Raw genomic sequence first — 26615 nt, 5'->3', positions numbered from 1 at the left:
GGCCTTAGGATCCAAGGAAAGCTGCAATGAGGATCTAGAGATGGAACTAGCTAAAGAAACATGATTGCATTGGACATAACCTATGTATGTAGCATGTTCACAAGTTGGGAAAACATCGGGTATGAAGAAGCGAGGTGATGAAGGGTGGCTCCAAGGATGTAGAGATGAAGATCTATACTTGTTTAGGACAAGGATCATCAATAGCTCCTAAAGTGATAAGGAGCAACCCAAATATCAAACAAACCGATATGTGGATGCAAAAGACTTGGAGTAGACACTAAACAAACATGGGGACGAGTGACTCACTCTCGACCTTTAAAGCGACTTTACGTTCCAATGTCCTTGCCCATAGACAACGCTCATGTTTGTGCCCAAGTAGGTTTCACCATTGGTGTTGACTAGGACCTGAAGCCTAAGAAGGCTCAACAACATTCTTCTCTTTGTGACAGGTTGTCAATGTCATGTTCGTCAAGGAGGAAGGCCCCACCAATGAGCTAGAAGGTGCTACTGAAAGATAGTTGTAGACTAGTCACATATTCACTTTCTCATTTTCATTGAGAGAAGTTGAAGGAACAAGGGTTACCCTTGGAGGTTGAGAAGTAGGTGCTAAGGGAGATGATCAAGCATGCAGAATCGCTTAGCTTTGTTATAAACAACGAGGGTAGGGGTGTCTATGAGGATGTGTGATGAGATGTAGGATTGAAAGTGAGAGGGGCTGCAATTGCTACAACTTGAACAAATTTAGAAGATAGCTCCTCCTTATTGTATGCTTTAAACAATAGATCGTCTAAGGGAAGCAAGACCCTTAAGGAAACCCCTATGGGATACCAAAGGCTGATGTTTATATCTTGCATTGTATGCACTACACTCTTGTGGCAAAACACCAATCATTTATGAATTGCCAAGGGGACCACCTTCATAGAGAGTAGCTATGGGATGCCTAGCTTCATGAGGAAGGGGTCTAACTCAGAGAAGGCAACAAATCTTGTTGACATTGCCTTGGGTCTTATAAGGAGTATCCCATATGGGGATTAGATAGTTCATTGTGCAAACAAATGGTATCCTTGCACTCATCGTACCTTGTCCAATGTAGCCTATTCACAAAGAGGACCTCCTTGATGGCATTGACTTTGCAGGAAAGATCAACCATAATGTCTATGAGGGCATTAACTTTTATCTTTGTAGGGATGTATAGAGAAGAAAGATCTTAGAAGTAGGACACATTCAACGACATGAATGTTAAATCCACATTCTTATTCTTCTAATTTGGAGGGGAGATCAGAGTAATAGTGACAGTGTTCACAAATTGACTATCACTTGATGCAAGGGAATATGTTGTGAAAATGAAGTTTGTTTAGTTCATGTTGAGATCACCAAAATGTGGACAAGGGGATTTGCCACCCTTTAGATTGATGGAATCTGAATGGACAAATAACCCAATGCCACCTCATTTATACTATTGCTCTAGTGAACTAGGGAGATCAATTTAAGCTACAGAGAAATTAAACACTAAATGCATTAAAGGAAATAAACAATAACTTAAGTATACAAAACAATAAAGTGTTTGGATTACAAAAACAAAAAGAGAAGGGTTGATAGGTGCTGTAAGCTCTTTGTCCCAGATACTTGCGCATGTTGAGTACGACAACGGGACGCATGTTCATCATGTACAGATAAGGTGCAAAACGTTGTACCCAAAAGGTACAAGGCAATGCAATTACTCAATAGGAAATAAACTAGACTTAGAATAGTAAATAGAAAAGCACGTAACAACTAGAAATAGGATGTTAAAATGAATAGAGATAAAGAAGATCTTGCAACCTCCCAAAGACTCTTGGCATGACACTCCAATCTCTTCGATTTTTCACACACAACGATAAGAAAGTTGTTTCATTTAGAGGCTCCTTGAAAGTTGTTCCATAGATAGCCAAGATCGATGTGATAATCGATAATTTGATAAAATGATAGTGTATGCAAGATAGAGATCAAGACACTGTTGATATGCTTATTCAAAATTAGAAATGAGTGAGTAAAAGATGCGAGGGATAACTCTCCTTCAAAGCCAAGAGGTTGAAGCTCACTACAATGAAGGTGAAAATAAGCTTGTATGCAATGGAGATGCTAGAGCAGCAACATGGGATGAACAAAAAGTTGTGAATCGTCAAGAATTATATAAACGCCTACAAGAAAGTGTCAAGCAGCTGATGAAAGTAGCCAAAAAGATAAAAAATGAAGGCAAAAGGAAGGTGTTAAACTACTTGGAGGATTTATTACATTGATGGTATGCCAAAGGAGGTGTTGTATTGCTAGGGATAGTGTTGTTTTCCTATTTTAATATAAATTTTTAATAATAATTAGATATACGATATTACTAAATAAATAATGATAATACAATCATATAATAAAATTAATATTAAAATATAAAAAGTAAGAAATTATAATGAAATATTATTCTTATAATATAAATAATAACGTATATAATTTATTATCAATAAAATAATATTTAAAAGATCTAAAATGATTAAATAATATTAAATATACAATGAGTTAATAATATATAGAATTAATTACAATAGAGAATATTGTAGAAAATATGTTACCTTTCTAAATATGATTTAGTAATAGATGATAATAAACATAAAATAAATAATATAATATAGAATAATATAAGTTAATTAAATCTAATGAAAAGTCTAGAGATATGTAATAAAGAGTTGTGACTCCTAAATAAAATATAATAGGGAGGAAAATTCATTTGAAAGGGAAAAAATAAGAAGAGGAGAAGATAGGAGTTAAAAGAAGGATTAGTGGAAGAGGAAAGGAATGAGAAGAAAATAAGGGACTCTTTCAAAAGGTTGCAACAATGAGATGATGTTACTCTTCAAAACGGTTGTAATTTTGAATGGTTGTGACTCTTCAAAACGGTTGTAATTGTGAATGGTTGTGACTCTTCAAAAATGTTGTAATTATGAAGTGTTGTGACTATTAAAAAGGATTATGATTATATGTGACCTTTTAGAAGGACAGAGATGAAAACTAATATTTATAAATCACCATTGAATAATAAAAAAGGAGAACCATATCAAAAGTAGAAAACAAAATAAGATAACGAAAGAGATCTAATTGTATACCTTGTTAAATCCTGAGCCTAGAAATCAATGATAATAAACAACAAATAAAATAGCTAAAACTGAAACACTAAACACCAAAAATATCTTGGGGAAACCCTTCTAGAATGAAGGGAAAAACCCAACCACAAAAAAAAAAATCATTTTATTGATCATAAAAGTTCAAGTGTACAATGCTTATCGCTTGATACGATGTATATAACTTAAGGAGAGACTCTTCACATACCAACCAAAGGCCTCTCAAAACTCCCAAAACGTGACTCTTTATTACAAATACAATTACAACTCTTTGAATTTCCATTCCTTAACACATGACAAATGTCATTACATTTAATATTACAATTTAAACATAAGTGTCCTTATCAGTAGAAGGTGAAAATAATGGTAATAATATCCATTTTTGCAGAGATAAAGATCTCTATCGTAGCTACAATCTTCAACATACTTTGGGGCATATCTTTAACATGAGAAACAAGGGGTCTTGAAAAGGTGGCAAAGACATCATATAGGTGTTTTATATGTTGAGTTTTCTTTACATTATTGATTGGACACACACACCCACATGTACACACGCACACGCACATGCACGCACGCACACACACGTGCATACGCACACGCACATGCACACACTCGCACACACACACACACACACACCTGCACACACGCACACATGCAGACACAGACAGAGACACAGACACATAGACACAGACACAGACATAGACACACAAACACACACACGTACACATACACAGACACAAACAAAGACACGCACACACGCACACACACGCACACACGTACACGCACGCGCACGCACACACACACACAGGCGCACACCCATGCACACGCACACCCGCACATGCACATGCACATGTGCATGCGCACACACAAACACACATGCACACGCACACACCCATGCACACGCACACCCGCACATGCACATGCACATGTGCATGCGCACACACAAACACACACGCACACGCACACACACACGCACACACACACATGTGCACACACGCGCGCACACACACGCGCGCGCACACACACACATAGACACACATAGATACACAGACACACACATACATATACAGACACAAACATAAACACAGACACAGACAGACACAGACATAGGCATAGACGCACAGACACACACACACACACACACAGAGACACACACAAACACAGACACAGACACAGACACAGACACACACACACACACACACACATGTACGCACACACAGACACACGCACACACACACGCACACAGAGATATAGACAGACACAGACACACGCACACGCACACACGCACGTAAACGCACATACACACATGCACATGCACACACACACATGCACATGCACACACACAGACACACAGACAAACACACAGACACACACAGATACACACAGACACACAGACATAGACACACAGACACACAGACACAGACACACAGACAGGCACAAACATAGACACAGCCACACACAGAGAAACACACGCACACGCACGCACACACACACGCACATGCACATGCGCACACACACATGCACACACGCACACACACATGTGCACCCACACGCACACACGCGGACACACACATAGACATAGACACACATGCACACGCACACACACACGTGCACCCACACACGCACACACACACATGCACACACGCACACACATGTGCACCCACACGCACACACGCGGACACACACATAGACATAGACACACGCACATGCACACGTGCACCCACACACACGCGCGGACACACACATAGACACATGCACACACACACACACACGTGCACCCACACACGCACACATGCGGACACACACATAGACACAGACAGACACGCACATGCACACACACACACACACACAGACACACAGAGACAGACACAGACACAGACAAAGACACACACATAGACACAAACACAGACACAGACACAGACAGACAGACAGACACAAACAGACACAGACACAGACACAGACACAGACACACACAAACAGACACAGACACACAGACACAGACACACACACACACACGACATTTATTAGAAAGACAATATATAGATATTGTTTTGTTTATTTAAAAACATTTAATACTTTGTGAAGAGATCAATGGAGCCTCCAAAGGAGGAAGAATTTGATCTTAAACACTTAAGTGTCAGTATGAGAGCTTGATATAATCTCCATCTAATGGGCATACCTGAGAATGATATAATCTCCATGTGCTAGAATATTCTAGTGAGTCAACATATCTATATGTGATAAGGCCTTGGATATGGGATATCCCTTCCAAGAAGGATCTTATGGGGTGCACTCCAGAGAAGACAAAGAAGTAATCAAATATGGCATTTGAAATGATATTATATTGTTTAGGACTAGTATCTTGATTTGGAGTCATCCTTAAGGTTGAGTTTTGAAATGGGGTTGATTTTCATTTAAAATATTATAGTTAATGCATATTATTATTTGGTTCGAACATTCTTTTTATAGATACTAATTATCCTTGACAAAGGCTAGTAGTAGGGATGTTACAAAAAGTTAGTATATCCCTCCAATGACCACATTTAGTTTGCAGATTTTCATGACAAGTGCGCACTACACGAACATCTTCCACATGGCCATAAATTCAGACAAAAAGCAGTGACTAGACAAGTGAGATGAAGTGGAGGCTTAGGTGGAGATTTTAATTCAAAGGTGCTAGTTAACATCGAATTCCGTACGGGTGCAATTTACAATGTTACAATAAGACGAAGGTTGTCTTATTTGCTTCTTGGAGTGTATGTGCTCAAACATACTCTAAATGGGATCACAAGTTGAAGCACTACAATCCGATGAGGATTTGGTACCTTAGCATCAAATCTTTTCCGCCGCGCATTAGAAACGATTTAGAAAAATAAGTAAATCTCATTATCCAACTTCAAATCTTGATATTTAAAAATAATATAATAGGAGGAATAATTTTTGTTTTTAAATTTGAATAGTGACCCTACAGATTTTTTTAAGGCTGCAATGATGACTGAGTTGCCTTGCATGTATCACATGAAAAGAGATCTTGTGCAAAGCTAAATATCTTGATCTTGTCAAATATTTGTGCACCGACACCAAAACTTTGTGTCATCCCCTCCATGACTACATAGAGCTCACTTAGGATCTCCTTATCCCTCTTGAAATCAAGTTAAAATTGGAATGACAAATTGAGGAAGTAAATAGATGTGTGTAGGGGTTTGTGAAGCTGGAGGTGTTATTGCCTATCAATAATTTCTCAAATGGGATGATACTTATTCTCAGCTCTTGCAAAAAATGGATTTAATGGCCACCTTGGCCTTATTCATAGCCTTACATATGTAGCTCATTGCATTCTTCTCCCCATCAACAACTTGGAGGAGATCTACCAAATGCTTTCTGAAGTGCAACTGTTGTGAATGTTAATATAAGTATGAACAAACATAAGCAAAAATAAAATAAAAATGTAATGTAGAATTAGATTCACATTTACATTTTCCATTCTAGGTACTCAAAACACTTGTTCATTAAGCATCCAATTTGCCTTACCAACCCGTGTATTGCTCTTAGTGGCATGGATGCCACTATCAACAATCTCTTACTAAAAAATATGTGTTTCTTGAGAAAATTGAAAAAGAACGGATTTCTTTTAAACAAAAATATAATATGAGCAACTAAAAGTATGCAAGATACTACAAATGTATCATAGTTGAAGATTCATGCATTTATTGCAAAGAATAATCAATTTGTCCTGTAATCACTTTTGAACAAGAAGTAATGACATAAAATAATTTGTAAACCATTTGAATTGCAATTGCATATGCATCTATTTTCGAATTTGTTTAAAACTTTGTCTAGTGTTACTCTGATGTTTTCGTTTCTGTTTCTAATAAATACAAACTCACCATTTTCATTTGATTTGAGAATGATCATATGTTAGTTATATAGATCTATTATATTCCTTTTAGTCATATGTCATTATATTTGCAAATTAAGCAACTTCATTTTCTTAAATCTTTTTGTTATTCTTTTTTATTTGATTGGTAAAAGATGATTTTATTAATATTATGAAGTAAAGCATTACAATGTATGAGATATATCATTCACAACACCACCCCCAAAATCTACACTCCCTACTTGATAGCACCAAAAATTTGATCACTTCGTATTAGATATGACATATGCAAACAATTGGGTGAGTATCCTATACAAAATCACCCTTTTTTGTGACCATCATAGACCACATTGACATTGTACTATCACTACAAAGTTTCCATTTCCCCGACCAGCCTACACCTATCTACACAACTTCAACCCACAATGACAATTTTTTTAGAGAAAAGCGTGGGCGGGAGTAAGAAGGGTGATAAACCACACATCTCACCTGAACCACCACCACCTAACACCTTTCTCACACCACCATCACCCAACACCTAACCAAACACAAACGACCCACCAACCAACTCCACACAGACATGAGAGACCCCAACAAGGCTAGCTTCCTTAGAACGATCCCCACCTCCACTAGCTTGTGCCATACCCTCGAGCACAACCTTTGCAGAATGCACGACCACTCCTCTGAGTTATTCCTTGCCCTCCCCTAATAGTATCTGCCTCTGGCACCATTTACACCTTCACAGCCACGTCCTTTGGTAGCTCTTTGCCTCTCCCTCCTTTGGCATCCCATTTTGTAATGACCGTGCTCAAATCTGATTCCAAAATGCTGATAAAGGTTCAAGAAAACACTTTGCATACAAGGGTCATATGACTGATATAAAATTTCAGTTTGCTTTTTTGGCTCTTTCCTACACTTAGCATCAATAAGAATGCTTGCAAGAAGTCTCTGAATTGACTAAACAATGACCCAACATCAATGTGCAACTTATTTTGACAATATTCAATGCATATATGTGAAACTACTTGCAATATGCAGCTACAACAACTAGTAATTTTGACAAACGCTTGGGATGCAAAATTATAACATTATTTATGCCAAAAAAGAGAACCTATAGCCAATTGACATTTTGTCAAACAATTGGCATGCAAACTTATAAGCTGATCATGAATGATAAATACATATTCAATTAGACTATATTAGATCGGCAACTTATGTTTCCTTTATTGCACATAAAATGTCAACTACAATGCTAGTATGAAATGGCCAAGACTCTTGGCTTACATCTGCATGAATAATGCTTAAATCTGTTACAACTTTCACCTACAGCCTTACCTTCTAATAATCTAAATGATATGAACAATGCATGTAATATCCAAAGGAACCTGATTGTAGATGGTGTAATAATTTTCTCCAATGCTGCCTTTCTGCTTTGCTTTTTCCGATCTCCTTTTTCACTTGCTTTTTTTGGGTCTGCTTTTTCGCTTTGCTTTTTCGAACTGCTTTTTCGGATCTGCTTTTTCAAATTGCTTTTTCGAACTGTTTTTTTGGATTTGTTTTTTCGGACTGCTTTTTTGGACCTGTTTTTTCAGACTGTTTTCAAAAACTCAAACCTTCAGGTAATCTGAGTATTCAAATTAAGCTCAACTTGAAATGGCTGAATACCACTTCCAAAGTGCAACCCTTTAGAAGGTCTTTCACTTCCTCAGTTATGCAATCTCTTGAGAGGTATCGTTCTCAAGGATTATGACGAATATTTGCAGACCTGGATGGTGCCATAAATGTTCAAAGAGAATGGTAGTAGAATCATCAATTTCTGTTTGTCCAAATGAGAGGCCAAGCCCTCCATTTATTTACTTTCCTAAGAAGTTACTAAGGACTTCTAGAAGCATCCTTTTCTAAGAAGTTATTAAGAACTTCTAGAAACATCCATTATAAAATCCCATTATAATGCACTTTTATAATAAATAACTTCATAAAAAAGTGCAACTCAACTTAGAATTTTAACATTTAGGCCCCGTATAAAAAATGATGATAAAATATAAATAAAATAATATCTCCAAGAGCATAATGAGCCATCCAATCACCAAATAAACGCCAAAATGACTTTCTCATCACAGCCACCGTCTACGGGAGTCCGTGATAGACTGATCTGGCATGCAAAACGATGTCAGCCAAAACAGGGACATTACACATTTCCTCTTAGGCACCTATCAATCTCAACTAAAATGAATTTGGATCCATTTGGCTCTTGGGTATCCCTGCTGCCAATTCAAGCTCCCAATTGAGGTCAAAGTCTACTAATAGAGTCCATGCCCTCTTTTCTTCTTGTCTCCTCGCTAAAATGTCCTCAAATGCCTGTGAAAGAGAGATGGGTGCATCGACAAGTGAAACCATGGGAAGCCTATCTAGTTACCTTGTGCCGTGAGAAACCCTCGACCAATCACTACAAAATTTAGGATTTTGTCAAGCCCTATCCTGTAGTCTAGCTGCACACACCTTTCTACAGAGTGCTGCACTTCTTCTTTTGACCTAAAATGTAAACCTCGGGCACAAAATAGGGCAGCAATGTCTGAATTCGTCCTTCACCAAAATTGTGAGATTGCATACTCCACCCTCAATAACGACCAGATGATTTTGAGGAATAAGGGATGGGCTGGAGAAAATACTTTCGCCACCATGATTTCACTATCCTCTATTTTCTATGTCATCACCACGTTGATTGCCAATTTGGACAAGGAGTCCGCTAATGTATTCCCTTCTCGATAAACATGGGGAATTTTGAAATTTTGAAAAAAAAACAAGTTTGTTTGCTCTCGACTTTGAGCACCTTCTATAATTGCCATGTGTGTAATTTTCTAGTCAAAATGGTATTTACTATGATTTGAGAGTCACCCTCCAAATGCAAATTTTTAACTTGTACTCTTTGTGCCAACTTTACCCCCATCAAGGCTGCCTAGACTTCAGCTTCATTACTAGTCCCCAGCCCCTACATCTTCTTGTCAAAGCGATATGACCATTGGAATCTCTAGCCACACATCCAACACTTGAAGGCCCTGGATTTCCCTGACCATCTCCATCATAGGTTATTTTGATCCATTCCTCATCCGTTGTATCCCTTTGTATCTCTTCCCTATGCACCTTTTCAAGATCAACCTTCATGCACCCATTAACGGGTTTGTTCTTCTTATACTTGAAGAATATTCTTTTCTCTGAATTCCTTGATGAAGAGTTGGCCTATACTTCCATGTTTCGAAAGTCCACATGACAAGCAGAAACTATCTAAAATTAATAACAAACCATATAGAAATTGGCTATAATCTTTTAGAGTAGATATTAAGCTTCAAAAGCAGAAAAAAAGGATTATGGAAACTTTGGAACGTCAAGAAGATGGCACATGAATGAGACCTCTTATCCCTTTTACATGTTTCTGAAAAAATCTCCACTTCATGACATTTCCTAGACATCGAAAATTGAACATTGATTCGTGGGCACATATAGTATTTAGTCTGGAATGAAAAATATAGGAGAGTTATCTAATAAACTTAGTGTACATATTTTACTACTATAAAATGTAAAAATTGGGTTTTATCAGAACATTAAAGATGCAAGGGCACATAGTCATTTGAATTTTTCCTCAAACATTCCAACAATGTTATCGTGTAATAGATAATCAGAAACTGTCTTGTTAGTGCTATTGTCTGTATCAAGTTGGTGCGTCTAACAAATTTATTTGGGAGATCATCAATCATGTTTATAAGCATTTGATTATGGCAGTTCTTTGCTGAAAAGTCTGCCTGTCTTGTCAGTGATTATGAATCCCTGTTTACTCTTTCTGGACATGCAGATATGCACAAAACTCAGCTGCAAGAATTTGCCATAAAGGGTGGTTTTAATTTACCCTGTTATTCCTCAATCCGAGAAGGTCCTCCTCACGCATTGCGTTTCAAAGCAACAGTTCAATTCAATGGTGAAACATATGAGGGTCCAGGATTTTTCAATACATTGCGTCAAGCTGAACATGCAGCTGCAGCAGTGGCACTCAAATCATTGTCAGACAAAGGTTCTTCTTTGGTAAAATGCTTATACAAACTCTTGTTTTGTGGCTTTTTTCATGGGTCAGCTTCTATGGTTTTATGAAATATGACAGAAACTTATTTTGCTAGCTATCATCCCCCTTTCTTGAACTTGACATATAATGAATGTTGATTCTGATAGTGGCTTTCAATGAACAGGCTGAGTTATCTATGTACAAGAATTTGTTGCAAGAAAAGGCACAGAAAGAAGGGAAGCCTTTGCCAGTGTACAACACAACTAAATCTGGTCCACCACATATGCCAATTTTCACATGCACTCTGAAGTTTGATGGGATGAAATTTGAAGGAAAACATGCCAATACTAAGAAACAAGCAGAAAAGAGTGCAGCTGCTGTTGCATGGTCTGCTCTTGAAAACTGTAAGACTCTTCTATGAATTAGCTTCTCCATGGCATAGCCTGAACATTGCCATTGATTGATGAAGTTAGTTTTTGGCCATGTCATTCTCTGATTTCAGTAGTTTAATCTATTTAGATATTTTGTTGGTGTATTTCAATCTCAACAATTAATGATTATGGGTATATAACAATGTTTGCCAGGTCTTTTGGTCACATTAGCAATGGAATTGACCAGAATCTAGATTACCCTCTGTGCCTGCTGATTTGATAACTTAGTTGTTTTGATTGGTGGCTATAAAAATGAAATTGTGAAAGCACCCCAAAAACTGACTCTCAGCTGGGCAGGGATGGCCAGCAATGCACAGCTGTCACAGGGAAAAAAATCTCAGAACTTATTATGCATTTTTTTCAGCATATAATTTAGGTGTAGCCGTTGATAAATATGTTCCATGATTCTAGCCTGCACAATGATTTAGTCTGTGAAGGTAAAAAAGTATGGTAGAATCATGGAATAAATTTTATGATCTGTTAAAAGGGCATGGTTTGATACAGTTGTTGGTTGTTTCAACTGATCATCCAGGCAAGTTACATGATCTAGCCAATTTCAATCTACAAGCCCTTTTGTCAGTGGCCAACTCATAGGATTTGATCGAAATCCCCTCTACTTTAGGCTCTGTTAACCTAGGTGCGTATCCCTTTTCATATCCTGATTCCTTTTCAAACAGACAATGTTAAGAGATAAGCTCTCAACACGCATAAATCAATTGAATGTCTGATTACAAGTGAGATTTTTCTTTATCCCTTGATATTAGACATTAACAACATGAGAGCAGGAATTTATGACCCAAAACTAAGACATAACTTAAAATACCTGAAAAGGAACACTTCTTCTGATATTACGAGTATTTGCTGAAGTTGTAAAACAAGATAGTGTGGTTGGTGCTTATTCCTAGGGTTTATGGAGTCAAAACTTAAGTGAAAACAAGAGATTGCAATAGTGTCCCAAAAGCAATGGCTATTAAGAAATTAATTCCTTTTGTCAGTTAGCCTTTAAAATTTGATCTACAAGTTCTACTTAGACTTCCAATTGTTATCACAAGAGCTTTTGTATTCAGATTTAATCATTTAATTCTTTAAAGGAATCAGAAATCCAAATGCACCTAAGCATAAAATTGCAGAGAGAAAACCAACGTCTTCTTGATTATTGATTGCGTAAAATTCTCATGTACAAACGTTGGAGAAAAATTGAAAACCAACACATTGATTACAAATTGCTCTTACATGACAATCAACATTCACTGTATTGACTGAGACGCTGATTGCATAAATATTCTAGTATAATCAGAGGCCTTACAAACTGTTTTTTGCAGGCTTATAGACTTAAAAACCTATAATCTATCTGTGAACTCTTGGGGACTTCTAGGAATCTCTAAATTATGTCCTTGAATTTCCCTTTTATAAGCTGAGGGAGCAAACAAGCTTTGGGTCATTTGTAGTTGATAATGGCAGTAGGTAACCACCTGACTCACTGCAAGACAAAGAACTTTCTGGAGAGCAGCTAGCAAAAGACAAAACATTCTTTTGATATGTAGATGGTGTTAATAATCTTGGAGAAGCCTGGCCTACATCATTTTGTATATCAAGCTGAAAGAAGATTTAATAGCTACAAACATTAATCTTTCTGACATGTTCAGTTGCTTGTATCCTTCCAAAAACATCTCGAGTGCTCATAACTCTGAAATTGGTTCTGAGCAATCTTTGACATGGTTGGAAATGGTCTTAGAAATGTGACCAAATTGCCTTTTAGTATTTACCAATCCAAAAGAGCAGAATTTACAAAAAAATAATATAGGTGGGAAGACAACAGCTAGTTCTGGACCAGAAATTTGAAATCTGGCTCAAATAGCCGGAGAGCAACCGAAATTGAAAATCCATGGATCAAAGGGCATCATCAACCTCACTCTTGAATCTTTGAATAGTTTGGAGGTGCTTCTGATAGTCTTGATCAAAAATTGCATGTTTGGCCTTCTCTATTCTTGTCAATCCTGCTTCAAATTTAGACAAAGTATCTAAGTATGAATCCAACTTGTCTGTCATTTTTTTCCTCTGAGTGGACATCCTCTATAATTGGCTCAAATTTTGTCCACATTTCTCCTCTCCATTCAAATTTTAATCTCAGATTCTTCTTTTCATCGAACAATGAGGACATGTGGTAACTTGTGTTATCTTGAAAACTCATACGCTCAGCCCTGATCATTTATGTGTACACCCTATGTGCATTAAACAAAGTGAATCAAATGCTTTAGTTTTGTGCACATGTCATCTATCGTTTTCTGTTTATCTTCATCCTACTAGTGTTTGAAAAACAATTTCAAATCACTTCTCTCTGCAGAAAGGACTCAGAACATGCAAGAAATCTATGCTAAGCAAGATGACATTGATATGCAACTAGCATTTCTTTATGTTCTTTCCATGTTGCATCTCATGACTCAAAATAGATTAAAATCTAGACCCTAACAAGGTGTCCATCAATTCTGAAAAAAACTTTATTCTTTTCTGCTCTGAGATTCTTGTGTGAATTGTGAATCTCCTTATGCAACTTCATGTTTATGACTCTATCCTTTGCCAGGTCATTACTTAGCTTAAAGGTATCCTCAGTGAGCCTACCACCTTACGCATGAAGGATGGGAGTATTCTCTGATACTCCATATTTTTCAAGTTTGTTAACCCTTTCAGCTAAGGTCTTAAACTCTGACTCCTGCTTTACGGCCAATTTATTTCTAAACTCGGCAGCATTGAGTGTCAATTTTTTTGAACGACTGTAGTATCAGATGGCCTCCTTATAAGTGACTGACCATACAATTTATTCTGCTCTCCAATCAGGGATGACTTCTGTGTTGCACGGTAGAGTGACCAAATGACAAGCATGTCATACTTGTCACCAAAAGCTGATCCAAAGTATAGATCCTTTGCTTGCTCAGGATCATTATGAAATTCCACGCCGTATCTTCTTAGATTGTCAAAGGCTATAGTAGAAGAGATTACCCATCCTTGTAATATGCCAGTGTTTCTTACTGTTTCCTTTCCCATCTTAGGGGTCATCTCATTCAATTTCTTAATGACTATTATTTGGGTTCCCCATTCAACTGCTTTGCTAGTTCGGAAGTGAGATTCTACAATCCCATTCATCTGTCTATCTCATCAGCAGTAGCTATATACATCAATTGCCAAATTTCTTTTGATCAAATAAATTCTGATCACTCATAAATTGTTTACAAGAAACCTCCCTTATGAAATCACGGGCAGGGGCGGGGGGTGGTGGTGGTGGTGGTTCCTCCACATGCACACCTACTAGAGCATATTCATGGGGTTGCAAAGGTGGCTCAACTTTAGCATGAAACCCTATGTATGGATCATATGTTATTTCTTGGCTAAGGGAAAGAATGTGCAGTGGCAGAACAACCCTAGGGCTCTCTTGCACTATCAATGGTTGGAAGCTAGATGATGAGAGAGAAGTCAGAGGTTTCTTTGAAGATGATGCAATAAATGAAGCAGTTGGAGGGAGGGTGACTATTTACTCCCTACGGGGTATCTAGTTTATGCATAGAGTAAACAAAGATTCAAAAAAAAACATTAATAAACAATAACATGTAAGTATTACATTGCACATAATATTGGTAGAAGGATCTATCTTTCATTCCATGTAACATCTCTACAAAAGGTGTCATGTTCTTTGAGTTTGTGCTAATATTACATACATAAGCACTTAACAATAGGTAGAGCACACCGATTGTCGATTACTGCAACTTCCTATAATTGTTCGAGAACGTAATATTAATAACTAAATTGTAGCTATAATTGTTCGAGAATGTACTATTAATAACTAATATCCTTGCCTTCCCCTTCGATCTTGGTACCCATAGCTTGGGCTATAGGGATTGTTGGTTTCCAAAACCATAGGTGGAAATCCAGGAGCTTGTCAATTCTCCGAGAGGATTCTACAATCAGTTCTGGCCAACGAATAGGAATACTTCTTGATTCCCTGCACTTCAGGCTTTGCTACACTTAGGTGGTTGAACCTTTACTTCAAACTTGTTCTCTTGGTTCAGTGCTCTTCTATACTGAATTTAACTTTGTGAGTTCTTCGGTTGGTAAGGTCCTCAAACTCGATTAATATGCTGTTGTATGATTGCTTTGATATGATTGAATGTTTTATATAATAACTATCAATAATTAATTCAGTGCTTACAAGAAGGAAATATGTATACTTCTGAGTTAAACTATAAACCCAATAGTTATATTTCAATGATTCAAAAGACCAGTGCCTTTGCTTATCCGGGCAATAGAGTCAACTATTATGAAGATTGTTATGTACAACTCTATGAGACAATATTCATTTTAAATATCATCAATTACCTTTGAGATCTGCAACAGATACTCTTTATACACAATTCTATGCTAGCCAAAAGGAATGGTAACTTCTTAGGTAGGAAGCCTGATTAGCCTGAGACGCAAAAACTTTTTATGTTTCACACTATTCCCTATTTGTTGAACATAGAATGCGAAAAATACCTAATGCAAAAAATAAAGTCCTTATCGGAATAATTCAGTAATCTATTTATTGATCTTAAAGGATGAATCCACATTTTAATTGCAAGCTCTTTGCCTTGAAATAAAACAAATGAAGATTTTCTTATCATTAAAATATAAAATATTTTGATTCATATTAAAATCAGATTTCAATATTTATATGTCCTTACAAGTAAATTACATCTCATTTGTATTTCTCTTCTGAATGTCTCTTCTAATAAAAAATATCCTTATTGTGTCTTGTCAAAAGTGTGTATATCTATATAAATTTTAAGGGAGGGGATACACCTTCTCAAATGAGTTGCAATACTTAAGAATTATAATTGCACCTTTTTAGCCTTAAAGGTTATGAACATAATAACCACTTATAATTAACAAATATGTCAATTATTCTCTCTTTATTTTTTAGATGAGGCATGATATTATTGCAAAGACTTTCTTTGCAAGGATAACTTTAAGAAACCTCTCTCGGAAAAAAGATGTAAAATGTTGGTGAATCCATTATTATATGGGTGGGAAAATTTTCATCTCGAGGGCAATGTTTTTGTTCAATGTAGGGAAATAAAAAATTAAATGTTGGCGAATTTTTATCTTGCCCTAACAAAAATCATTTTAAATGTGGCGAATTAAATTACTCCTTGCTGGCACGTAAATAAATGGTGGCAAATTTTTTTCTTGCCCAAAATGAGTTTGTAATGTGAGGTGACTTAATTGTTTTGTAGGAAAAGAAATAACAATGGTCTTGCCTAATCTTTGGTGGTAAACTGAAAAATTGTTTTATTTAAAAACGAATTTTCCCAGTGGCTAGAGACCTATAAGGTTTTATGGTTTGCCAAGTCTACTAATTAGTGTCCATTATTAAAAATGTCACCAAGTTGTCCGCTGCCACTTTGGTATCGTTAATATGTTACTTTTATTGACCGCTGATTATTAATTAGAGATGAATGACAAAAGATGCATCTCGGGGCCAGTTACTCGAAAAGACCTAGAGCCGAATGAAATTCTCCAGAATGGAGACACGTGGCAAGTTTTGCACAACCATTAACTGGAATGTAGTGAACGTCATATCAAGTTTAAAATCATAAATGCAGGACTGACAATGATAATTAATACATTCCATTTTCAGCTAGCTTGGCAGGCACACCGACAGTAATGCGAGTACATGTCCCACACTTGTGAATTAATAGGAATATGAAAACTAAAGATGTGAAAGATTGCAAACAATTTAATGCAATCGCTATTAAAGAGTCTTCAATTCCTCTTTCACTATCAAATTCTCAATTCTATTTTTGGTTCTCAGCTCTGGTAGCTTGCAGAATTTCTTAAGTTCCTAGTGTAGATTTGTTTTCTAGTTCAGATGGTTCTCAGTTATGGTAGTTTACAGAATTTCTTAGGTGTTTGGTTTGGATTTGGTTTCTAGTGCAATTGGTTCTCAGTTCTAGTAGTTTGTAGAATTTCTTAGGTGTAGATTTGTAACTTGTTTTCTAGTTCTGTCATGGATACCATTGTTACGGGACTCGTCGAGTCAGACCAGGACTCTACGAGTCCGAGGCAGAGTCCTGATTTTCGAGGCAATCTGCCTCTGGACTCGGACTCGGCTGAGTCCTAGCAGAGTCCACATGGACTCGCCGAGTCCAAGGACTCGCCAGACTCGCTGTGTCTCGATGCCGGGACTCTTGCCGACGGCTAAGAAGGAAAATGGGGAAAAAAAAAATGCTTTGTTTTATGTTGACTTTTTTGGTTCTTATAACATGTTATTGACCTAAAAAGGTCATTCCACCATTTGCTTGTGCTCACAAGAGAGGAAAGAGTTAGAGAAGAATATTGGGGTTTTGAGAGAGAAATCAGCAAACCGGTTGGCTCTCTCGTATTGATCGCTAATGGTTTGTGCATCTTTGTAGCTTGCATTAAAGCATTGAAAGGAGCTTAAGGGAGCATTTGGAGGAGGTTTTTACAAACTTGCATTTCCATTGTTTGTGCAAATTTGAAGAGGTAAGCTACAAGTTGCATTTCTTTGTGTTGTTTAACTTGTTTTGTACTATGTTTCAAACTTTTACATTCGTATTTTTTAGTATTTTTACTTCTCATTTTGTTTAAATTTGTTTGGTCTCTACTCTCTACTACTAGTCTACTACTATCTACTATTTTTTACTTCTAATTTTGTTTACATTCATATTGCAGCAGGCTAGCAGCAAACATATTGAATTTTGACATTATGTCTCAGGGTGAGGAAAGTGGAACTAGGCCTCTATTTAACCCTAATGCAGACCCAAGTGCAATAGTAAGGGATAGGGCTTGGAAACATGCCATCCCGGGGCACAAAAAGGGAGTTGTTACATTTTGGTATTGCGGTGTAGTGTATAATGGGGGAGGAATAAATAGGTTGAAGTATCACCTAGCACATATACTTAGACGTGATGCTAAAAAATGCAAAGATGTACCCCAAGATGTTATGCGAGACATGCAAGCTCTTCTAAAGGAAAAAATGGAGAAAAGAGAATTGAAAAAGAAGCAACATGAAGAAATGACACAACTAGCTGGAGCCTAACAGGGATCTTCTAGTTTTCGCTCTCCATTATCCCCTACTCCACCTATGGATGCCACTACTTCTACGAGTGGGACCATTGGGCCTCGCATTCGTAAGCAAAGATCGACACTTGATTCCATGTTTGCTCCACGCACGGCTCCAGGTGCACAACCATCGCTTGAGGGCATGGGTTAGAACAAGGATAAACATGATTATGCAAAATTGGCACTTGGAGACTTCTTCATCTACAACAACATTTCATTCAATGCAGCAAGGTACTTATTTATTTAAAATTGAACTTATGTCTTCTCTTGTTTTCAAAGTTTCAACTTTCAACTTTCAAGAGACAATAATATGCTTAATTTGTTTATTTTAATTTGTATTTTGTTTTCAAATTTATTTATAATATACTAATTTGTTTAACTTTAAATTTTATTCTATTTGTTTTAGGTCCCCTTATTGGCAAATTGGAATCAATGCTATTGCTGTTTGTGGTCCAGGGTTCAAAGCCCCTAGTGTTGAAGAGCTAGGATGCTCTATTTTGAACCAAAGGGTGGCTGATGTAGAAGTTGAAATCAAGGAGCAGCGTGAGGTGTGGAAGAGGAAGGGTTGCACCATCATGATTGATGGTTGGACTGATGGAAGGAGCAGAACACTCCTCAACTTTCTTGTCTCCTCATCAGGTAAACCGTAATTGTACTTAGAGTCTTAGACATTATAAATTTAGAAGTAGAACTTGTATTTAAGTGATTAAGTTTATAAATTATGAATTTATAAATTATGATTCATGATTCGTCATTAATCATTAAACTAATTTGTTTCTTTTTCTTTAGGTGCCACGGTTTTTTTGAAATCAATTGATGCCTTAGGGAAAACAAAGAATGTTGAATATCTTTGTCGGGTAATGGATGAAGTGATAAAGGACGTGGGTGAGGAGAATGTGGTGCAGATAGTTACAGATAATGCAACAAATTATGTTGCTGCAGGAAAACTTCTTATGGAGAGACACCCTCACTTATTTTGGACCCTTTGGGCTGCTCACTGCATTCACCTCATGTTAGAGGATCTTGCTAAAATACCTTGGATAAAAACAGTTATAGAGCAAGGAAGGAGTGTATGCAAATTCATATATAATCATATATGGGTCCTCAACCTCATGAGGAAACACAATGAGCAAAAGGAGTTGTCTCGTCCAGGAGTCACTAGATTTGCAACCAATTTTCTCACATTGAAATCTTTGCTTGATTCAAAGGGAGGTTTGAGACGTATGTTTGTTAGTGAGGAGTAGATTGCATCATCACATGCAAAGACCACTGTGGGGATTGCTGCAGCTGATTATGTTCTTGATGAGGCTTCTTTTTGGACACCGATTGCTGATATTGTGACGGTAATTTTCCTTTTTGTCCTCATTTCAACTTTATTTTGTTTATGAAATTATGTTATAAATTATTGTTCATTTTTTAAAGAAAAACTTAAAGCTGATTATTTCTTTTCCAACTTTCATAATGGTTGCAGTTTGTAAAGCCACTTGTTGTTCTCCTATGAACTGCTGATGGAGAGAAGCCCTCAATGGGCTACATTTATGAGGGCATGGATAGGGTGAAGGAGGCCAATTGCTCTTTTTTTGCAGGGAATCGAGATAGGTATGGGCCTATATGGGATGTCATTGATAGATGTTGGCACAATCTACTTCATAGGCCTATACATGCAGCGGCCTACTTCCTTAATCCAGCATACCAATTCAGCCCACATTTCAAGGTTGATGATGAGGTGTGGAGCGTCCTCTACGATGTTATAGAGAGAATGTCACCTGAATCAACAGTTGGAACAGATATAGTCAATGAGATTGAGCTGTTTAAGAAAGCTCAAAGGGACTTATTTGCACGAGAGTTGTGCAAGAAAAGCAGGACATAATTGATGCCTGGTAAATACTAAAAATCTTTGATTCTACATCCTAGATTCCTAATTTCTAATAGTAATTCTATTACGGTATTACCATTTTAATTTGATAAATTCAAAGTTATTGATATGATTCCAAATTTTCTTGTTTCAGATGCATGGTGGGAGATGTTTGGCACAAAGGTGCCAAATTTAGAGAGGATTGCGATTTGCATCTTGAGCCAGCCATCTAGTGCATCAGGATGCGAACGTAATTGGAGCTTATTTGAGCACATACACTCAAAGAAGCGCAATAGGTTGGCAGTGAAAAAATTAAATGATCTTGTCTTTGTTCACTACAACCTTCGCCTTTGCCATAGACAGATCCTTGGCACCGATACATCACCGATTGTATTAGAGAATGTTGATCTTCATGCAGAGTGGAACACAGAGATGGTTGATCCTATCTTTAGTGATGAAGATGCGGAGTGGTTAGATCAGGTGGATCGGGAGGCTGAGGCAATAGCGATGGCAGTTGAGGAGGCTACAGCGTGAGGAGATAGAGTGCAGGACCCTGAGGCTAGGAGTGATGGATCCCAATCTGATGATGAGGATTATGTGGGTGAGGATGAGGATGAGAATGAGGATGAGGTTCAGGCTCAGCCACAAACACAGGGAGAGAGGATGGCTCTAGAATCTTCCATGACATATCTTAGACGCACTCGTAGGAGGACATAGACTACTATGAGCCTTAGTCTTCTAGTTGTTATTTTGATTATGATATATGTTTTTGAACTTATGAATTTGATACCATGGAATTTGTAATCCATGAATATTGTAGACATTTGAGTCTTTGACACTAGAGTGACACTATGTTTATTATTTTATAGTTTATAACTTTATATTGTGTTATTCAGTTTTTTTCCTTTAGAAATTCGCTTTTATACTTATGTGATCTATGCAAAATTGTGTATGTGTATTAAGTAGCTTCTATTTATCTCAATTACTATGTATTTGGTGTTAATTGACTAAAAGATACATGAAACAATCTTAAAATCTTTAAAAATCTTTGAATTTCATGGGTTTTTCAATTTTTCGAGTCCTTGCCAAGTCCAGTCGCTGAGTCTGAGTCCGAGTCCGAGTCGGATTTTGATCTTTCCGAGTCAGAGGCAAGTCCGAGTCTCGTAACTATGATGGATACATGAGATGCAACACAATGGATCTGCAAAATCCCTTTTTGGGTATGATACTTAAGGCTGTGCTCATTATGGTTTGCAAGGAAGATTCCAGTGGACCTTTTTTCCACTATGCTTTGTTCATGGTCCTTGGCCATGAATTCTTAAGAAACGAGAAGAGGTACCATGAGTCCACAGACATTAGCTTCGGCTTCCTCGTGTCCCTTCTCGACTTGGGAGGTGATCAATTAGACATTTTGATGCTTTTGTGTAATGTTTTTATAAGACGATGTCAAAATCTTTGTATTGGTCGACCAGTTAGCAGGCATTGGCATTCCTTTTGCAAACGTAGTGGGCAAGTGTTGGGAGGAAGGCATAAGGACAACTGTACAAAAGCAACCCTTCCTATTGGGCATGAAGGAACGACAATTGACTTGCCATAGGAAGGGGGCGCAGCTCGGGACAGATTTTCTGCAGAAGTGGTTATTGTTGGACAACTTCAATGACAATGACTTCACATGGCTATACGAGTTCAACAACATTATCATATCCAAGAGGTTCCTCGTGGATGGGCTTGAAGACCTTTCAGATTGAATGCTTTAAACCTTGTTCCTTGTTCCCTCGGTCTATTTAATCAACCTATGCCCTTAGGGGGAAAAAAATGTTATAAGAAATCTTTTTATTTATAAAAACTATTAGTAGTTACCTCGGATTGGGCCTTACCCTTGCATGTAAATTACTAATGAATATGTACAATCTCAAATATAATCAATGAAAACAATAGTTTTGGGCTTCTTAATTCGCTATTACTGTAAGTTTGTGAATTGATGTTCAATTTTGTATTTAGAAATTAAATTATTTGGTTTCAATTTTAGTCGTTATAGAATGATGAATCACGATTCATGATTTTTTAAATGCATTGTTAAAATGTTAGTTAGTGACTGTTATAAAAATTTGACTATTAGACTGTTAAAAACAAAAAAAGGGGTTTCAACTTTCCCTTTAGGGGTTTTATAATTGATTTATGAATTATAGTCAAAGATTATTTGAGTAAAAATTTGTAATATGTATCATGTATGGTTTGAACTCCAGTAAACTTCAATAATTCATGGTAGATGAATGCAGGGCCAGGCTAGTGCCAAGTAGTTCTAGTTATATAATAATAATTATTAATTATTCTGGTTAATAGTTATATTAATTTTAATTAATAATAATTTAGTTGAAAATATTAATAAATAAAAAAACAATTTGTTAAAGTCTAAAGATAAAGTTATGATGCATCATACAATTTGAATTGTATAAATTATATTGATTTGAAAATAAAAAATTAAAATTGCAACTTATATAAGGATGTTCATATAAAATATTGAATATTAATTCATTCATTCCTATTTTCAAATCCAAGATTTAAATTTATTTAAATATCATCATAAATTTTTTATCATATTTTGCATAATATTTTTAATTAAGTAAAAATATTAAATATTAAATTATTGTTATCAATCAATTATTGATTATAATTGTATAAATATTATAATTATCAACCAATTATAATTTTATATTTTCAATTTCTCATTTGTTTTTAATGTTTAATTTTATTATAACCCAAATTGAAACTGTTTAAAGTTGAAATTATATTATACCCTTAAATGAAAATCCTTCTTAAAAAAAGTTCATACGGGACGTTCCAACAAAAGTTTTAAAGTAATGAATTTCACTATATAACTTGATTTTCATTTGGGCAATAACATCATCATTTATCAAGAAATAATTTCTATGTTTTTAACTTTTGTATGTTTACTTTTAACTGAATGTGTACATTGTGTGATTCAAATACTAGTTAATATAGTAATTCTGAGAAAATAATTTAATGCAACAATTTGACAATTTAATATTTGTTATGTGAAAGGTTTAAGGAATTGATCTAGATTTTCGAATGTAAGATAGATCAACAACCGCTGCTCTATTTTGGGCCTAATTTTAAAAATTATAACATAAAGTAGATTTCTTTCTGAAATTAGGACATGGTCCCAAATTCATTGGAGTCAATGTGACAGCTGTAGTCTTTCTAAATGTCTAACCCTTGATTGAAAGAAAGATTGACGACCTGAGATGAATTTCGGGTCAATTTGAGAAATGTTTTCCCATGTGCCCAGATTCATCTGCAATCGTGACACGTGTCCGCTTATTGCTCTATTGTCACTTAAACTTTGCAAATTGCATGTTAATAGTATTATAAGTTATCGTGAAAGGAATTGATCTGACTCTATTTCGGGCCTAATAATTAATTTTAAAAGTTCTAACATAAAGTTCATTACTTTATTTCTTCCCCAAATCAGGACACGTGTTGTTGTGTCCCAAATTCAGTGACAAGTGATGACAACTATACTCTTAGTCTTTGTTATGCCCAACCGTTGATTGAAAGAAAACTTGACGGCCTGGGATGAAATTTGGATTGATTTAGGGAATGTTATCGTTGTTGCCTAGAGTCATCAAGAATTGTGACACGTGTCACGATTTTGGATAAAATTCCCCAAATTGACCTAAAAATTGTATCGGGTCGTTGATTTTGAAGTATTAATTATTATGTAAGTTGTTGTTACTATTATTAATTTAACTTGGTAGTTTTAACTTACTTGTACATTGTATAGACTACCATACTTAAAACCATTAATAATTATTAATTACCTAGGTTATAACTTTTAAACTTTTGCTTTTTCCTTTTAATGTTTTTAGACTATGAAGTTTTCGAGAGTCTGGGACTGTAGGGTTTTCAAAGACTGTGACTGAATTCTCATTAGTAATTTCTGTTCTGAAGATTGGAACTTGAGGATCACAAGAGAGTACCTGTTGTCTTAGTCTTTGCTAGCACTGGTTTGATGCAACTCAAATTCAAATTTGAATAATCAAATCTTGATTTTAGGTATTTAAAATTTAATTTTTTTTTTTTTTGTAGTGCACTTGCAACAATAGAAGTCTTAGGTGTACAATTTGTAAATTAGGGCTTGAAGTTTGTTTAATACCAGTAGCACGCATGGGCAAAACAAGGTCAAAAACCTCCAATAGGATTGCAAGCCAAAAGAAAGACATAATAGAATTGAGGAGTATTGTGCTAAAAACCCCAAGTTTCACAAATGAATATCATGATATTTTTGATCCTGTTAGCCATGGAGATATGATAAATATACATTCATTGTTTAATAAGTGGAAAGATCCACTTAAGGGGAGCAAATATTTCAAATTTAACAAAAGTGTCGGTGCACATACAAATAAGCCAGTTGCGTTGGTTAGTGGATTAGCAAACCTAGCGGTACTTGAAGTATTCCCTTGCCCAAAAATTCTAATACCATGTGCTCAAAATTATGATGAAAATAGAAAGGCAATTGTAAACCAAAACACTTAGGAGGAAATTGTATCCATAACAGAGAGTGAATTTTGCACTCTATTAGACCTAGAGCTAGGTTTTAAAGTAGATAGCTTTAATGAGAGCATTGAGTTGGATAAACTAGCACAGGCTTATGAAAAACTTGAAAGAGTTTTTCAAGATTCCTATATTAAGGGTTTAATAAGGTTAGAGTCATACATTGGATAGAGATCATAAACCTCCTTATAAATATGATATTTTTGTGCCATGGGTTCAGAATGCTATTTCATTGGTAGCATTTTTTCTAGGATTGGACAATAACAAGGAAGTGGGGGCCAGTGTTCTCGAAATGATTTATAACATCCATTGTCAAGGTGACTAAGTTGACAAGGTAGAAGTAAGATATAATTATGTACAACACATTGTTGAATCTATGCAAAGATGATTACTATTGATCAAACAAGGTATGCACAAGACAATTATGTTCACAAGTTACTTGTGCTACCTTTTTTTAGCAAAGCATCACCCAATATTTGAGATTGAGAGCAATAAGCTTGATATTGAGGTCTATAAGTTCCATGATAAAACCCAAAAGAAATTGGAGACTCCATGTCCAGTATATGAGTGACACATAAGATGAGGATGAGTGGCAGCAATAATAACTTCAACCATTTTGTAGACTTTTTTTTGGCACCTATTTATCATAAAATTACGGGCACTCCAATGCCTAGATTGCATGTCTTGTAAAGATTGCATTCAACTGGGAAGTCAAATTCAATTGGCTGATTGGTTCTTTATGGAAGACTATACTGTAAATGAATATAGGATCTCTGATAGAGAGATGCAGATATCTTCCTTTAATTCTTCTGATTAGTAAGGGCAAGATATTGATATAGAATTATCAATATAATATATGTGCTTATTGAATGTGAGTTAGATTACCGTGCAAAACAGTTATATTTTATTTGATTCTTGATATCAAACTGAATTGGATATGTATAGGCTGTATTTTATTCTAAATAGTGTTCGTATCGCTGGTGAAGAAGAGAGCAGTGCCATGTATATATATATATATATATATAGATATATATTGTTGTGTGTGTATGTAGAAATCACAGATTCATATACTTAAATATTGTGTACTTCACTTTTACTAAAGCTACACTTTAACACTCCCTCTTAGTGAGGGAGAAGTGAAATATCAAAGATTTCTTATGGACTCTAAAAATGATATCAACATTAATGATATCCTTCCAAAGAACAAATTATCTGACTTTAACACTCTGAAATAGTAACTTGTCAAATAATTGTGATCACAATGTTATGAACTCTATCATAACAAGTATTACGATCTCAAACATATTAGATCAACAACTCAAATGATCATAATACATTTGTTATCAGTGACTTCCGGTTTATCCGAAACAATAACATAAACTGTCACAATAATAGGCCTATCATTTGTAAAAACGTCAGCTTACAATTATTACCTTCTGAATATATGTCTATGAAAAATCGTCACATTTCATTGCGTATGTGATGCAACTATTGAATTAGAAGCATAAACACACATAAGTTTGAAACTTAAGTTCAATATTCAAAAATTACAATTTGATCATACCAA

General features: G+C 35.9%; 1 protein-coding gene across 4 annotated transcripts in view; it reads left to right on the top strand.

The window, feature by feature from the left end:
• Positions 1–26615, top strand: part of LOC149552444 (uncharacterized) — a 169636-nt gene that overhangs the window by 96014 nt on the left and 47007 nt on the right. For all 4 annotated transcript variants that reach the window (XM_089788006.1, XM_089788004.1, XM_089788003.1 and 1 more), the window contains 2 exons: positions 10871–11097; positions 11259–11478. In XM_089788006.1, coding sequence (XP_089644132.1) covers positions 10871–11097; positions 11259–11478 — 447 coding nt within the window. The remainder of the gene's footprint in view (positions 1–10870; positions 11098–11258; positions 11479–26615) is intronic.

The sequence above is a fragment of the Cupressus sempervirens genome, chromosome 6 (genome assembly GCF_028749045.1).
Source record: "Cupressus sempervirens isolate cs-2001-9-10 chromosome 6, ASM2874904v1, whole genome shotgun sequence".
In the NCBI taxonomy this organism is placed as follows: Eukaryota; Viridiplantae; Streptophyta; class Pinopsida; order Cupressales; family Cupressaceae; genus Cupressus; species Cupressus sempervirens.
This window is presented reverse-complemented; position numbering and strand designations above follow the sequence as displayed.